The 17,808-nt window shown below is 39.6% G+C and overlaps 1 protein-coding gene across 4 annotated transcripts in view; it reads right to left on the reverse strand.

Moving 5' to 3' along the window:
* Positions 1–1,381: 1,381 nt before the first annotated feature.
* RNF111 (ring finger protein 111) overlaps positions 1,382–17,808 on the reverse strand; it is a 42,623-nt gene continuing 26,196 nt past the window's right edge. For 2 of the 4 annotated variants that reach the window (XM_069982121.1, XM_069982130.1), the window contains exons 6-14: positions 16,969–17,288; positions 16,415–16,664; positions 13,915–14,281; positions 13,665–13,790; positions 11,096–11,222; positions 6,664–6,756; positions 4,262–4,357; positions 3,245–3,372; positions 1,382–2,562 (exon numbers count right to left, since the gene is read on the reverse strand). In XM_069982121.1, the coding sequence (XP_069838222.1) occupies positions 2,445–2,562; positions 3,245–3,372; positions 4,262–4,357; positions 6,664–6,756; positions 11,096–11,222; positions 13,665–13,790; positions 13,915–14,281; positions 16,415–16,664; positions 16,969–17,288 (1,625 nt within the window). In that variant the 3' untranslated portion in view covers positions 1,382–2,444. The remainder of the gene's footprint in view (positions 2,563–3,244; positions 3,373–4,261; positions 4,358–6,663; positions 6,757–11,095; positions 11,223–13,664; positions 13,791–13,914; positions 14,282–16,414; positions 16,665–16,968; positions 17,289–17,808) is intronic. The other 2 variants (XM_069982138.1, XM_069982147.1) reach the window with 2 other exon arrangements.

Raw genomic sequence — 17,808 nt, forward strand, 5'->3', positions numbered from 1 at the left:
TATTTTGAAGATTGTCCGCCCATCAGTTCAATAATAGTTGTTGGTACATTATTTTAATTTGGGTTTTATTATTTGGCCTTTGGTGTGTCTTTAATTGAAAAGTCCATAGAATTTAATAGTAAAAACGGAAAAAGGTTGGAGAAAAAAGAAAAACTGTGTGAACAACTAAAAAATAATGTCTGCTGTTTACAAAAGATGTCAGAAAATAATTTTCATTATTTTGACATCCGCTCAAATAACATCCATCATTTTATACACTGTGTGGATTGGACGTCAGTCATTTCATTGACACCACACCACCGCTATATCCTATGGGCCCCTCTCACAGCTCCCTGCTCTTACCTGCTCGCTGTCGTCGCGTGTAATAGTGCCAACAACGAGCAGGGAACGAGGAGCAAGAGAGCGCTGATCTGACAGGTCCCTTGCTCCTCCAGATCGCCTGTGTAATAGGGCCTTAACATAGTGGCTTTTGTTATAACTCTGCACTGTTGATACTAACTCTAATCAGTTTCTATTTACTGAAAATTATTTATTTTTTTAATTTCCTTTTTTTTGTAAATTATTATTGGGCAGCCATTTTGCATGAGCAGTTTTTAACAGCATTTAGACATCTGCTTTACAGCAGGCCAAGTGAACATATGCAACAATTAACAGGAGCTGTCCCATTGGCAAGATGGATGTGCTTCTTTGAAGGAGGTCATTCCACAGATAGGAGGCAGCAGAGTTGTGAGCCTCATGTTTATTCCTTATGCTAGTTAGGCCCCCACCCCTAGTGCACCAATCTGCCAGTGGTCAGCCCGCCCCTCCTATTATCAGCAGTCTGGTAGTCAGGCCCCCAGTGCACCAAAACGCTTAATAAGCATAAGAAATAGCTATACACTACATGGAAACTGCACCAAGGATGAAGGTACAAAACTCGCCTTTGTTCTCAGCACCCTGTGTGTTATAGTGAGATATCAGCAGGTTAGATCAGCCAAGAAAGTGTTTTCTCCTTCATCAGCCGATTGCTGGGCCTATTGCACAGGGCATCGCCCCCTGTATTAGTGCTCTTTTGGTCTCATCCACAGTACAGTTTATAATTTTTATTCATGATTTTGGAAAAATGACTGTAATTTTTCTAATATATATATATATATATATATATATATATATATATATATATCAGTTACAAGTTTGGTGCCAGAATTATGCTTTAGAAAACAATTTCTCTTTCCATTTTCATAGTGCTCATCTCTAGCGGGAGACCCAGTGCCATAGAATTCTATGGCTCAGGATCTCACGCTGGAGATGGGAGCTAGTTATTATTCAAAAATTGCTGGAGGTCCCCTTAGAATCTTCCCCTCTTATATCATTGCCAATAAATAAAGACAAAACAATCAGATTCATTTAGCTAAGTTTATTAAACCAAAAACTCTATGCAAGAGTCTTTGGGGACCTTGAAAAAGTTCTCTGGATGCATGGACACCTGCCATATAAACAGCTGCTATTAAGACTATACATTTAATGTTAGAATTGTTGGAGATTTCTTACCCATATTAGTAAGAACATGTACCTGACTACTTGCTATTGGACAATTTGTTAGAGCGATTTCACAGAAGCAAAGAAAATCACATCCATAAAAGAAATAAATAGGTGAACAGCAGTCTAAACTCCTTTATATCAACATTTAAATATATTTGCATTGTGCTGAAAACTGATTTTAAACACCTTTGAGGAAACTGAACAAAACGTGTGGCAAATATTTATTCTAGGTTATTCTCAAAGCAGTGTGATCTCAGCATCAAAAAACAATGTTATCTGAATCAGCACTTTTTTTTTTTATTTTTAATACAGCAGCCCATAATTTCAAAATAAGGAATGTTTTCATACACTATTTCCTTTGTGACAACTATAACTTTCATACATCCAAACTAAAAATCAATGACTGATTAAATTAAGGACTTCACTGTTAGTAATGAATGAAATCCATGGAGCCTGGGACTATGTAAAAACACACGCGCACACGCTCACAATTCTATTAACTAGAGCAGCTAGATCTTGCCTGCAAGTTTAAGGGTTCACAAAGCCCATAAATGTGCAAAGAAATGCAATACGAGAAACCATGCAAAATACATAGAGGAAAAACAAAACTGTAAAATAACAAAATAATGGAAATGGAAAGAAAAAAAAAAAATCATATAAATACATTTACTCTCCCCTGCTTTGTGAGCAGCAAAGGACCTAATATGATTTGTATACAAATGGTAGTCTATAGCATTAGTTGTATACTGAGGCAGAGCCGACACACCAGATTTAATGCTTCCACGTCTGTGCAGTTAAGTCATGCCATCTTTTTTTTACTTTTTAAATGAAAGTTTCTATTTCAACATAAGTCATGCCATCTTTGGTTGGCTGCAGTACCGAAGGGAGTGAAGGGGGCATATTATTTAATGATTTGAGAAATGTCAACTATCAGTAGGAAGTTGAGCTTCAATGTCCACTCTACAAATGGGGCACTTTTTATTTGTGATCAGCCACTGGTCCACGCATACTTGATGGAAGAGATGCATACAGGGAAGGCGCCTAGAAACAGAAACACACATTAGTAAAAATCAGAGTTTACTATACAATACAAACCTCTTCAATTATCCCCTACTTACACCAGTGTGTATAGTTGAGGAGCCTATGGGGCCAAAACAGTAGCAAGCATCAAATCTGTCAAACCTCTGTCCCCTTTACATGCAATAAAATAACTCAATGAACAAGATTTGGGGCAGATTTAGCAACAGGAAGAATGTCCTGGTACCACTTATAGTGCACTTAGGCCAGGGGTAAATTTCTGTTCAATCGCAATGCATAAAGTTCTATTTATAATACAGAGAATGTAAATCCGGGAATCTGCAGCAATACAGGTAAAGGGACAAATAATTGCAATGAAAGATTGCTTGTGTGACCGTTCACTTACATTATTAGTTGACAGTATGTCATCTGATAATTACCTGGCGTAAGAGAGCCTTAAGAGTGATTATTATATCCTAAGATGCCCATACACATGTGATAATGGAAAGTCTGCTAGGATAACAGCTATTTGATCTAACTACCACAAAAAAAAAAAATCACACATATTGACTTGTCCACACTGGGTAAATAATTTTTAGTTAATCTCATACTGTTTTCAGACAATTGCTATGCCTTAAAGTAAAATTCTCCACAGGGCTTTGTAAAAAATGCATACAGAATAAGTGTTCTTAAAATTGTATATTACCTGACATCTTCACCTTCCTCTAATATAGAAAGGCAAATGGTACATTTTTCTTCTGTATCTTCCTCAGTGGCTTCCTCCCCATCTTGTTTGCCATGCAGTTTCCTCTGTGAGAACCAATCAGTGGATACCTTATTAGAGATGAAATTATTGGCAAACTTTATAAAGACCAGTTTTAGGAATATACATACATTTACCACAATACAGAAATAATCCACACCCCCCAATTTTCTTTGCAGCAATACAGACATCTATTACAAGTGCATTAAAGTGGTACTGCCAGAGTGACTATATGTCAAATATACATGTTTCTGAGACATTTCATCAATTAAGGTCTGGGTGCCGAGATACCCACCAATTGCTAAAACAAACTGGGAGAAGCACTCAGCTGAGCACTGTCTCCTCGCTGCATTAGATTGGTTTTATAAAATGTCTTTTTTCTGTAGTGGGTAGGGGAGCCAAGCGCTTCCGGCTGTTTTTTTTAAAGAGATCAGTGTGGATCTCAGCACCTAGACCCCCACTGATCAAAACTTTTAACAAGTCATAGAGACAAGGCTTTAACACTAACAATGCAGCTTGTAAAAGCTAACTGCTGGGGCAACGCTGCAACTATTCATTTACATGTGTAAATCTTGTGTGTCCTTTTTAGGTCTACGACCTCTCCCACCCAAGAGGAAAGGCCACGCTGTAAAGAAGCTCTGATCTCCTAGATCAGTGCTCCCTTACAGAGCCTATTGCGCAACTCAATATTCGAGCAGCTCTTTGCTTTAACCATTACTATTTTTTGACAGGTCAGAATTTGACAGATAATTGTCCCAGGTAATAGGGCATTTATGTACATCCTGCGACTCCTAGCTTGTTGATGTTACTATAGTTGACACAAAAGGTGGGAAGGTAGGAGAATCTGTATAATAATGAAAATTTTGGTGTGGGGCATTAAAAAAACTTCAAACATTGGTAAAAAGCTTTTTTTTTTTTGCTATAATTTATGTGTTTCATAAAATACTAAGGACAACTCACCTTTTTATACTTGTGTGGGTATGTGCATCTCTCTATGGTTCCTTGTGAGGCACCACGATTTACATTTCCAAGCCTTTCCTCCAGATGGATAAGCTCCTAAAAAAAAAAAAAAAAAAAATCTAAGCGTAAATGGGGAAGAAAGAAAAAAAATACAAAACCATCCATCACTCAGCAATAAAATACATACAAAGCTTAATGACCTATGTGATGCTTAAACATCATGGGGTCTACCCATACAGCACTTTACATGAATAGTGTTATTTCAGTGTCAAGTTAATGACAATACTAAAAGTTTTTTTTCAGGACTGCATGAACTTTCCCTACAATTGAAATCTAAAACTGAACACCAGTTTTCCTACACCTTAGTATATCCTACTTAAAGGGCTAAAAATGGATCTTATTACTTGCACGTCAGAACGTTTTTGCGCAGCTTTGAAACCACTAGGGAAGAAAAAAAATGGCAAAATGGTTTTTTTCATTCAAATTAGAAAAAGCTATTGGCAGGGTTTGCAGAAACCATATACAAAGTGTTATATTCTGATAATGTGGCAAAGCGCAGGCATATATAGGAAGCCAACGCTGTGCTGCATGTTCAACTGAAGAGAGATGTCCTTTATTAATATTTCAATGAACAAGATAAAACGCCTTCATGTCTTACAGAAAAACATTAAAATCACACTTCAGATCTGCTGCACAAGACATTAGGAGGACACCAACAGGGGGAAAACTACCAATGTAAAAATAGATGATAAAATATTGCATCTTTTATGCAACCACTTGACACCGGCACAATAAAGTTAGGTCTTATTTTACATTCTACAGTAAAGCTGAACATTCTCACCTTTTCACAAGTAGGGTGGAGTAGTTAAAGGGGTACTCCGGCAGCTCTGCCACCGGAAGTGTGATGCACAGCACAGCTGCATTTCAGTGCCACCATTCTGTGCCATGACGTCAGCTACAGTGGGAATCTCTTCTTCGATGTGCTGCCCTCATTTTCAGACACTTTTGTGCCATACTCTCGCTTATTGCTGAAGATGAGGGAAGCACATTAAGGAAGAGACGCCCATTGCAGCTGACATTACAGTGCAGAATGGTGGCGCTGGAACACAGATGTGCCGTAACTTCACTCTTCAGGTGGCAGAGCCAGGTGGAGTACCCCTTTAAAGACAGAATGACTAAAGGCCACTTTACACAGGTATAAGAGAGCCAGTGATAAAAAACAAAACAATGAAACAAAGCCCTTCTGTTTGCAGATTGCATCTATTATGCAGATCTAAAAGTGACCAGTTATATTTTATATGTTAATACGTGCATGATAATTGAAGCCTCAAGGATAATTGTTAAGGGATATATTGGGACCTACTTGGCCCATCTAAAAAGGCCATACAAATAAGATACTTGTTGCCCAAATCCTGGGCTAAGCAAGCATGTGTTTTTAATGGAGAGAATTGAGATAAACTGTGACAGAGAACAAAAGGAGCAGGCATGTTGAAAGCCAATTATCTAATCCTTCATTCCCTTGACAAAATCTTTCAGCAGACAATTGGGAAGCCACCCATAAATCAGATGGTTAACAGTGGGCCAGTGCCAAAATAAAATAAAAAACCCTCGAGTTAGGCTACGTTCAGACGTGCGCAAATTTGCAGACCTTACGGACGGGGAAGGAATGTAATGGATTCGTCCCCCACCCAGAATGATGTCCCAATATCATGCCGGCATCACGGAAACTCTTTGAAGTACCACGGCCCTGTCACTACAGAGCCGCAGTGCTTTAAAGAATTTCCCCACTGCGGCACTGCATTGAGACATCATGCCGGGCGGGGAACAAATTATTACATTCCTTCCCGGTCTGTAAGGTCTGCAAAAAACTCTCTAGCTATATACAAAAGGTGGTATGGGGCAGTTTCTTTTCCCTTCACCCAAACAAGCTTGAACGTTTGCTCACACATCAGTTACTGAACACGGAGGATACACAATGGCCTGTGCTGCAACAAGCAGTATAATGGCAAATATAAAACTACATACTGGACATATATTATAATTTACTAATGGAATGCTAGGAGTTTTGATCTTTCAGAGTGCAAAAATAATAAAACAAAATACTTTTATATGAACATAACAGAATACTGAACTTCACAATAAAATAAAATAAATCAAATAGGGTTTCATTCCTGGTCTAAAAGCGCATTTCGAGATGCTCACTATAGCCATCCATAAGAGATTACAAATTGGCCTGTTTCTTGTATTTTGAGGACCCATATTAACACTCTGCATCTGATTAGGGGGAAGAGTTTATTGTGTATCCTTTTTAACACACTAAGAACACAGCAACCTCATGGAAATATTCCATAGATATGTTGCTCAAAAACATAACAGCAGAAAGCTAACATTCTGTTACAAACCTCAAAATTGCCCCTGAAAGGAACTCTGAATGACCTTCCATCCAATCCAGATGAAATGTAGCGGATGTGTGGGTAGCCCGCCATGTCTGGAACCTATTCAAATAGCAGATGTAAGTTAAATTTAACACAACTGCTCGGAAATGATCACACTGATCACTTTGCTGTAAGAGGGTTTTTTGTTGAGCTGGAGTTACCCATCTGGCAGCAAGAAGATCATTTGTCATAGAAAAATAAAAATATATATATATATATATAAAACACATATCTATAGTGAAGAACCAGAGAATCTGGAGAATGTGGTGGCCCACTACTACGCAACTCTGTGCATGAAATGTACCATACTACAGAAAACATAGCTGCAGCCCCAACACAAAGGGTGGATGCATCATTGGTCCCAGACAAATTTGTTGTTTTAAGTAAAGACGACAACTTTCATGACATAAGACAAAAACAACAAAAGTTTCACACAAAAATTAGCCAAGTTTGGTACTAAAAAAAAAAAAAAAAAAAAAAAAAAAAAAAAAAAAAAGTTCCACATTCTTTACAGGTCATATTGGACCCAACAAGAACTAGAAACTATTGCCTGCCCAAAACACATCTCACTTTGACCTGAAAAGTTTTTGACTTTCCAGTTTAAACTGAATTATGGCATGTCTTTCTAGCAAGTTCCAATTATATAGACAGCATAGGGCTAATACAACCAACTATGCGTGACAAGACAAAGAAGGTGTTAGTAGAGCACACACATAACCAAAAAGTAAGAAAACTGCAGTACAGGTACAGGGTATAAATATTAACAACCCACTAAACCAATCTATAACTTCATTTTGTTTGATAAACTGACAGGTTCTTCTTCTGCAGTGTTACAGTAACAACTTATTTTAATGGAAATACAACAATAGAAGATGCAAACCCTCAAGAGCTAAAATGAATCCAAAATGAACAACTCCGGCCCTGTCCAGAATAACTGCAGAAATGCAGACATCACTGTACAGAGACTTGGAATCAGATGCAGAGTGTCAATTTACTGACGGGGAATTTTCCTGCTTAACAACTTGTTTTTATTCACATAGAAAAGGTTACCAAAAAGAGCTGGTAAAAAGAGATACAACATCAATGAGCACACAAGAGGAAAAAGATACAGGCTTCTTTGGTTCATACTATGAAAAAGAAAAAGGCCCTAAAACCGACCTCCATGTATGCAGTATTCTGAGCCCGACTCCAGTATCACCACTTATTGATATTCTGCTGCAAACAACTATACAGTTTTGTAGTGATGGCATATTGCAGAGCATAGCAAAGGCTATACTATAGTTTTTCATGAATCTTAGGTTCAGACACACAATGATTTACACATAAAAGATATACATGACATACAGATACTATTGCTGAGATTATGTGAAATAATAGTAATGTTATTAAAGTAATACTGATGTGTCACAGATAAATCTTGCAAATCAATAATATTGGCCCAGATTACTAATAAACAATTCTTTGACAACGTAAACAATTCAGATAGCCTACAAATGTGCCAGATTTGGAAATTCCCTTCCCGAACCATGATGTACAGTAAGTATCTAAAGATAACTGTTGGTAATGGCCAACATTTGAGATCACTCCACTATCTGACAGTCATTTACCTATTTAGATGTAGTGAACATGCACATGCCTTCCATTACTCTTTATAAGCAATATAATTATTTAAAATGGTCCCCTAGGGGGACTTAAAAGGAGAAGTCTGGGAGAAAAAAAAAAAAAAGCTGAATGGGTAGGGGGCATAACAACCAATATATACTTAAAGGGGAAGTCGGGGCAAAATAATTTTCAGATATGTTGTTGCCCAACAAAAGTTATGAAAATTACTAAAAGACACTTATTATGGGAAACGCACCTATAGTGCATTTTCCCTGCACACATACAGCATGGCGTGTTCAGGTCTCTCCAAAGTTAGTGATGTCACGTCACATAAACTGCCAACTCCTGCTGCAGTGGTGGGACAGACTGCAGCAGCAGGTGTTGGCAGTTTATGTGACGTGACATCGCCAACTTTACAGAGACACGAACACGCCGCTGTAGTAAGTGCAGGGAAATTGCACTAAAGGTGCATCTCCCATAATAAGTGTCTATTAGTAATTTCTATAACTTTTGTTGGGCAATAACATATCTGAAAATTATTTTTAAGGCATTATTACACCAACAGATATCTGACAGATGTTTGAAGCCAAAGCCAGGAATGGATTTGAGAAGAGGAGAAATCTCAGTCTTTCATTTATGACCTGTTCTCTGTATATAGTCTGTTCCTGGCTTTGGCTTAAAAAATTCTGTCAGATAATCTGTTGGTGTAATGGGGAATTTACTGGTCCCCTTGCCTTTTTAGTGTTGCCTCCCAAGAACCAGTAAGTATAGGTTATTATGCCCCCCCCCCAGCCCACAGTGTAATTATTAATTTGTATCCCTTACCTATTAAAAACTCATGGGCAGAACTGTCAGAAATATTAAATTATATTACAATTGCTAACTTTGTCACATTACAACAAAATATTTAATAAAAATATTCAAAGAGTCATATTTTTGCACATTAAAAGGCTGGGCACACATGTTTTTTTGGAAAAACGCCACTGCAGTTTTTGCCCCAAAACCGGGGCTCCAACAGGAAAGAGACATACAAGCCTTCCCATCCAATTTGAATTCACTTCTGGCTTTGGCCTAGAACTTTTAGAAATTTTTTAGAAAATGAATAAAAAAAAAAATAAAAAAAAAATCTGGCTTCATAATATAAAATAGACAGTAAAATTAGAGTTACTCCGGCTGTTTAATAAATCTGGTGCATTCTTAGACTGCCACCTACATGGTTTTTTTACTGTTCGCAAGCAGGTACTTAAACATTTTTCTAATTCTTCTTTAAAACACCAATGACACAGACAGTAGAGAGAGCTACACTGTGTGCATGTTATGACAAGCTGAAGATTTGAGGAAGAGGAATGAGACAGACACCAGGCTGACGGGAAACTGGCAGTGGGGGACAGGTAAGCTACATGTTGGATATTATTTCTGAACAGCATATTAATGCCAGAATTCTGGTGTGTCTGCTATAGTTCATCTGTCCTGTTGAGTCAAATTTTAAGCAGCACTCTTTGGGAATGTCCTAAAGGCTAGGGTCACAGGGGAAGATTTATCAAACATGGTGTGAAGTGAAACTGCGTCAGTTGCCCCTAGCAACCAATCAGATTCCACCTTTCATTTTCCAGAGTCTGTGAGGAATGAAAGGTGGAATCTGATTGGTTGCTAGGGGCAACTGAGACAGTTTCACTTTACACCATGTTTGATAAATCTCCCCCACAGGGTGTAAAAATAATGGCCATCTTTATAAAATAACACATTATTTGCGCATTGATGGCCGTTGCTATGAAAGACAGCTATCATTTTTACATAGCGAGGACCTAGCCATAAAGTGCTAAAGACCCTTTTACAAATATGTGTTCTCAACTCCTGGAGCTCAGGAGAACTCTTCTGATTTGTATCATTTTAGACCTGTTTTCCCCTTTAAAGATGCCTAGTAATGTTGCATACTTCTTTCCTATGCTTGCTTTTGTATTGCTTATATGTAAAAATAAATTGTACAAAATGCATTATGTAGTTTCCCAATATCCTCTCTGTATTAGACTCAAGCATGGGGAGGTCTAAACAGAAAAATAAATTACAATAGTTAACCCTGGAGCCTGTCAAAAACTACAGAGCATTACTTCCAGCTTTGATCACAAAACTGCCTAAAATATCAGCGGGTATACACAAAAGCCAGAAGTAAAGATTAAATTGTAACCCACCAACTTGCATTATGCTAGAGACAAGCAAAAACAAAACATGCCCTGTAAAGTTCAGATACAGTGCTTTAGCCAAATCTGATCATTTTATAGGCACAGGGTAGTGTGTTTTTATTTGTTGGAAAACACAGCAGAACAATACATGTATGCTACAATATCCCGTAGGAACTAAACTCTTTCTATAGGATTAGTGAGACAAGAAGAAAAAAAAACAACTTGTGTCTAATCAGTCAGCAATGATGGATTCTTTTTCACAGACATAAATGTAATGCATATTATCAGTTTATTATTCTACCTCCTGATTAGACATGAGCAAATCTACAGTAGGAATGAAGGGAAGCGCTTGGTTCTTATCGAGATTCTGTTCATGAGGCTGCAGGCTTTGAAGTCTGCTCCCTGCTGCTCCTCCCCAGGTGCTGGGAAGAGCTGGATTTAGTCCTGGATAACTGGGATTTCCCACAGCCTGATGAGCGGAATACAGATAGGGACAAATCATTTCACTTTGTTCCTTTTCTAGATTTGCTCATCTCTACTCCGGATGATCAGAATACATTTGTCATACACACAGTCACATACTATTTGTATGTAAAACAGAATCACAGTGGACTTACCATTAAGGGTAGGGCCCCGAGCTGTAAGTGGTGAAGCCTTGGAGGTGTATGGTAGTGAGATAGATGCGGATGTAAGGGACTGGTTTGGTACGGTGCTGCAGTCACTCCAGTTTCAATTGCAATTTCCCTGCAGGATTTAAACAAAAGAATTCCATTTATGTTCCATTGGATAAAGGATAAACATGAAATAGTGTCACATCTGCGCAGATTTATTATTCATGTATATATTCATTAGAAAATTAAATGCAACAGGAGACTTCCTACTTTTTCCTTCTCAAAGTTTAAAGAATTTCTCATATGGTAATGTCCATAGCACAGGGCCCAACACGGACATATATATTGTAAGACATCACAAGGGAAATATTTAAGACAACTAAAGCGTTAAATGGACACTGTCACTTTAAAAACATGACATTGTTATAGATACATGTCAAAAATTTTGATTGGATGCTGCAGGAGACTGGCTCATCTAGAGCAAGACAAAGATTGCAGCGAGCCATGGAGTGATGCTTAGCCAAGTGCTTCTTCCAACAATCAGTGGGGGGGTTGAACACCCAGACTGACTGATCAAAACTTTGAGGTCAAAAGTCTTTATAGCAATGGGGTCACTTAAACAGTAGTGTAATCTAGATGAACTGACCGTACAGTTCCCCCATTCATTCCCCAAATTAGAATTTGGACACACATTGTTCTAGACTTCACCAACCAAGTGACTGTCAGTTTGACTTTTCTGATACTGCAAACGTGATACTCTACAGATGAAGTTGCAATTTAGATTGTAAGCCCCAATGGGGACAGTAAAAAGCTCTGTGCTAGTCTTATTTTCCTCCAGTCACCAGGTGTTCTTTCCTAGCTCTGATGAAAAAGACATTTTACAGCTCACTTTGGGAGGTCATCTAGTAAGTGCATTTGTGGTATTAGGGTGAGATACACATATGTAAAAGGGTTCACACACTTTGTAAATTCATTACTATGGCAGGGCTTGTGCATTTTATTTGAGCCAAAGTAGAATTGAAAGGAATGAGAAATAGAAAGGAAAAAGACTCACTTCCTGCTGGATGCAATTTTGGTTCTGGCCACATTAAAGGCATCATCTAACAAATTTAAGGTGAAACTTTCAGATGTAATTCAAGTTCCAAACTGCTGACACTGTTAGATAGCTTTTATGGCAAGAAGACACGTGGTACCTTTCATATATCAGTCTGTGCTCTGGAGTTAAGAGGCTCTTCGAAGATTCTGATGTGCAGCAAGCTGGTATGCCTCCAAGCAGGGTCAGGTATGGGAGGGAGGGAAGAGTAAGGATGTGTTACAGCTTGCTGCACTTCAAGAAGCAGTTCACAAAAATTATTGGCCCCCCGGTAGGCGCTGGCATGTATACTCACCGCAGCTGTTCGGTGTCCCGACACGGCTTTGTTTCTGTCCAGTTCAAATCCGGCGCGCTTAATTCAGTCTCTGCAGTGACTCCTCTTCTCTGTCCTGTAATTGAACACCGGAAGTCACGCGCCTCCATAGAACATGCATTAAAGCGCGTGAGTTCTGGTGTATAATCACAGGACAGAGAAAAGGAGTCACAGCAGAGGCGGATGTGAGCGCAGACCGGAACGAAGCCAACACCGATCAGCTGCAGTTAGTATACGTACCAGCGTCTACCAGGGGGGCCAATAACAATTTTTTGTGAACTGCTTCTTTCAGGAGCTCAGGAAAGCCTCTTCGTACTAAACAATAAAAGCATTTTGTTATTGAAGCACAGTATGATATACAAACGGTCCCATGTGTCTCCTTGACCTAACAGCTATCTAACAGTGACAGCAGTTTGGGATGTGAATTGAAGCTGACAAATTCTCTGTAAGCTTCCCTTGCATGATTTCTCCATGAACAGAACTCAAGTTTAAAATAGGAGAAAGTATCACATAAGACTAAAATGAATTTATATAAAATATGTATAAAACACTGTATGTCACCTGTTCTTTTTTTAAAGAGAAGGAATTGTGCTTGCATTGACCCTAGAGAGTCATACAGGAGTGGCTGCAGTTACTGCCTTTGTGCCTCATATTAAGCTACAGGAGAGTTCATATCTTGAACAATACCAGGTGAGAGTCACATATCTAAGTGTGCGGTCACTTAATTGTTTGATTTTTTTACTCTACGCTTGTTTAGCTTCTATATATACACTCCTCTCCCCACCAGGTCATTTCATCATCAGCTTTTCCTATGCAACTAAAACAATACATACCTTTTTCACCCATTTTGTTTACTGGCTTTGTTGTTTATATTAGGCTAGGTTCACACTGCGTTTTTGCAATCCGTTTTTTGCAAAAAACGGATGAAAAAAAACAGATTGCAAAAATGCAGTGTGAACCTAGCCTTAGGTGTATATGTTTCGGCAATGGCAGAGTATGATGAATTTGTTACAATCATCATAACCAACAGAAATTTTGTATAGTTACAGAAAACAAATATCTTTAGGACTAAGATGCCATTACAATGCTTCAGTAAATATTTCAGGTCTGTAGGACAGACTACAGCATGCATTTAGATTTTTTTTTTTCTTTAAGTTAAGAATACTTACCAAGCTGACCGTTCTGATGCTTGCCTGGGATGAGAGGACATTGTTTGTGGCACATGAATATGGTGTCCATGTCCATAGTTAGGATGCATTCTGTGTGGATGTGGCGGTGGCCGTTCATGAGCACGCCTAGAAAGCAGTGCCAAAAAAAATCAGTAAAATGTATTTGTTTTTGAGGGTTTTTTTTAATAAAAGCAGAAGCTGACAGACTAAACTTTGGACAGGTAAAAAAAACAAGGGAAACATAACCTACGTTGGATGTTGCATCAGACGTCGCCTTTGAACTTCCATTCTCTGAATAACTTCATGAGGATGTAACCTCTGTGTTGCAGGTGCTGTTGCAGAAATATGATGAGACATGGACTGATGGGAGGTGGAAAGATGCTGAGAGAGTGGAGCAGAAGCACTTGTAAAGTGGGATGGTGGAGGGGGAGGAACAGGGTGCGTAGAGGAAAGGCTGGGGAGAGATGGATGGAAAGGGGGTACGGCATGAGCAATCACATAGTCCATCTGGGGAGGAGGTGGAGGGGGTGGTGGTGGTGGTGGCTGTGGTGGTGGATTAGCATGGGAATGAGGACAGGCAGATGTTTGGTGGTGGAGAGGTCTTGTAAGCGATGCATCTACAAAATAAATATTTGAAATAAAATGAGACTGGCACTACAAAACATTCGGGCTGTTTAATTGTAATACAGTGCCCTTCCGGAGGTTGGGCATTACCTGCGCCCCACCCCCCACCCCCTATGAATACACAAGAGTCATGCAAACCATAAATAAAAGACAGACAGACCAATCCCTCTAAGTGGACCCAATGAATGTTAGGTAAATGCATGTTTAAAGGGACTTTGTCACTTCCAAAACACCTGGACTAATGCCCCTATTCCACAAGTCGTTTGGAGGAGCAAACGAGCGCTATTAGCGCTCGTTTGGTCCTCGTTCCCCGCTCGCTGCCACCGCTATTCAACGCGGCTGCAGCGAGCGGGTGAGTGCGGGAGGGGCTGCTCGGAGGATAGCTGATCGTCCGGGCAGCCCATAGGATATAGCAGCATCTGCTGCCGACGCTCCTATTCAACGGAGCTACGGCAGCAGATCGCTGCTATATCAGTCGCTTGTTTTTCAACATGTTGAAAAACAAGCGACTGCAACGATCAGCCGACATGAACGATGTCGGCTGATCGTTGCACTCTATTCCACGGGACGAATATCGTACGTAGCGGCCGATAACGAACGATGTTGCTCCTTTAAACGACCCGTGGAATAGGGGCTTAACTTAAGTTCTTAGTAGATTATACAACGCTGATTCTATATTTGCAGTTTTCATCTTTCTATGTTATGGCATTCCTTTGCTATAAGCCACAAATAAAAAAGTCGAAGTAGCCCTCCCTATTATATTCTTGAGCTAAGTTGTCCTCTCAACATGCCCAGTTTGTCGGCATACAATAGGGAAATACAAAGGAGTAGAAAGATACAAATTACACATGTGGAATCAGCATCCTTCATCCTACTTACAGAGGACTTTAGTTTAGGGTTTTGAGGAGGGTGGGTTGGAGGGGACAGAGTCCCTTTAATAGATTTATCAAGCTACAGTATGTTCACACTTATGCATGGTTTCTGTTTCAAATGGAAACTGACGCATCACCCACACCACTGTCTAAAAGTTTTTTATTTTACATGGGGCAGTCATCAGCCATATAGGCTAATTATAGCCCTATGAAATGGCTGTATAAGACGTCCCGACCCTACATGTAAGCAATATCTGACTTACAGATCTTGTTTCACAGCTCAATAACCATGCAGTCCTTTACACGAGACAATGGTGGATTATTTTATTGACAAGTTCAGCTTATGGGCAACTGCTGGCTCTATTACACAGGGAGATATCAGCCAGATATGACAGAAAATCGCTCCATGCAGTAGGACCTTAGGCTGCTCTTAATGGCCTTATACATGGGCCTGATTATCGCCGGCAGGAGAATATGCTGCTGGCTGATAAAGTGACAAAGACCAGCTGAGGACAGGGGGAAAAAAAAAAAAAATTTACGCTCATTAAGAGCAGACTTCAAAATATCTTGCCATTAACCGGCTTCCTGTGTAAACAGGAGATGTGAGGCCGCTAATCATAAAGGCAAACCAACAGCACGGATATACATTTATTTTGTTTGTTTGCAGATCACACAGCAGTACATACTACTACATACTTATCTAGTGCGCTGCTGCTTGTAATCTGGCATCCTCTTCTCCGGCCTGAAGACAGTAGCTGAACGGGAGAGCCGTAGCTTACAGGCAGCGCACTAGATAAGTATGTACTGCTGTGTGTTTGGAAAACTGACAGCACAGATATATGCATATCCGTGCTGTCACTTTCAAAGGCTGCATGAATAATACATGGATCATTTGTGCAACCCGACCACATTATTTCTTGTGCCATGTAAAGGCACTGGCAAACAAGCTCCATTCGCGGCGGCGGCCCATAGGAGAGAAATCGCCACATGTAAAAGGGACCCTTACACAGCAGGAGATCTCGGAGTGGTGATCCAGCGCTGGAGGGGCACGGGGTGATGGGCACTGGGATATTTTGTTATATGTGCCCCTGCAGTCTGAAAATTTTAACACCCCCTCCCACACACACACACACACACACGTACGTACAATAAAATTAAAGGCATGACATAGCACATTCATAAACTTTTTCAAGAAGCATACATTTTCCAATATAGTACTTCCATAGAACAGCAGTGAAAACATTCAATACCTACATGGAGCATGCATAAAATGTCGACAGGACGAGAGAGAAGTCTGGGGAGGTGCTTGTGCCTGTGCTACCATGCTGGGTCCATAGCCATCGATCGCTATAGTTTGGGCTGTACTGGCAGTTGACTGATGTCCATAAACTGAAGAACGCGAAGATGAACCAGGACAGCAAGGGTCAAAGGCGGAGGTGCTATGAAAGCTAACACCTCCATGGCTTCTTATACCATTATTGCTCAGATCCACAGGCAAGGCTTGCTGTAACATGAACAGTACAGCCATGAGAAGAAGAACAACAAGAAAAAAAAAAAAAAAAAAGTCTGAATCCTTTAGATTTACACAAATGTAAAACAATAATCCTCTTATTAGAACTAAAGCCTTTAAATATTGGAATACCTCCCCATTGCTGTCATAATAGTACAAGCACTGTCTCACATACAATATATGTACTTAGCATGTTTGTTTTCTGTATTTTAGTATATTCATCCAACAGATATTCATTACATTATTATCTTACTATGCCCCAACTGCTGGATTTTGTTTCACACTTGAGAACTCTTACCGGGTCATGGTATGTGGAAGAGGAGCTGCTTGTTGCTCCACAAGGTGGTGGGACAGCGGCATTTCTTTCCACGGGACAATGTGCGTCCGTAAAAGAAGGAGACAAGGGAACGGTGGGATGAGAACTGTGATGGTGGTGATGATGGTGATGTGGAAAGTGGTGACTATGTGTTGGATAGCAACTTGAATGAGGATGTCCTAGGATATGTGGATTCTGAGACGATCCTCCACAGGGTGAATGCTCCGGGCAACAAGATGGTAATCGTGGCATTGCTGGAGGTCCACCATCGACAGTAGTGGCAGTAGTCCTTCTGGCATCATCTACAAAAGGATGTAAAAATACCAATATAAAAATCAAAGTCTGGTCTCTAAAAATGCATTCTAAAATGGCACTTAGGGTTATATTTATTCACTGCAAACTTGTTGCTTAACTACACTTAATGTATTTGTGTGAATAAGGGAATTCTGTGGCTTCTATCTCAATATAAAATGTACATCTAGTGTATGCAAATTTTACAGCATACATTAGGGCAACGTGATGTGCATAAACATGGTATTATAAATAATTTCCATCACTGTTATAATATACAGTACAGCATTGCTCACTTCTAAACATGTCTGAGAGACATGTCAAGGTTTTTTCTATTTCTTTTTTTTAAATCAATAAAATGTCAGGTTCACCATGCTTAAGAACATTTATCTCCCCTGCCCAACCCGATTTGTTGCAGGAGAGTGAGATTTCACTGTAAGCCTATGGAGCACATCTTTGGCCACAAGTCATACGGAGCAGAGAGCCAAGTAGTGAAGCGCACAGCAATGTGCATCCTCCAGCTAAATCTAG

The sequence above is a fragment of the Dendropsophus ebraccatus genome, chromosome 1, assembly GCF_027789765.1.
Source record: "Dendropsophus ebraccatus isolate aDenEbr1 chromosome 1, aDenEbr1.pat, whole genome shotgun sequence".
NCBI classification, from domain to species: Eukaryota; Metazoa; Chordata; class Amphibia; order Anura; family Hylidae; genus Dendropsophus; species Dendropsophus ebraccatus.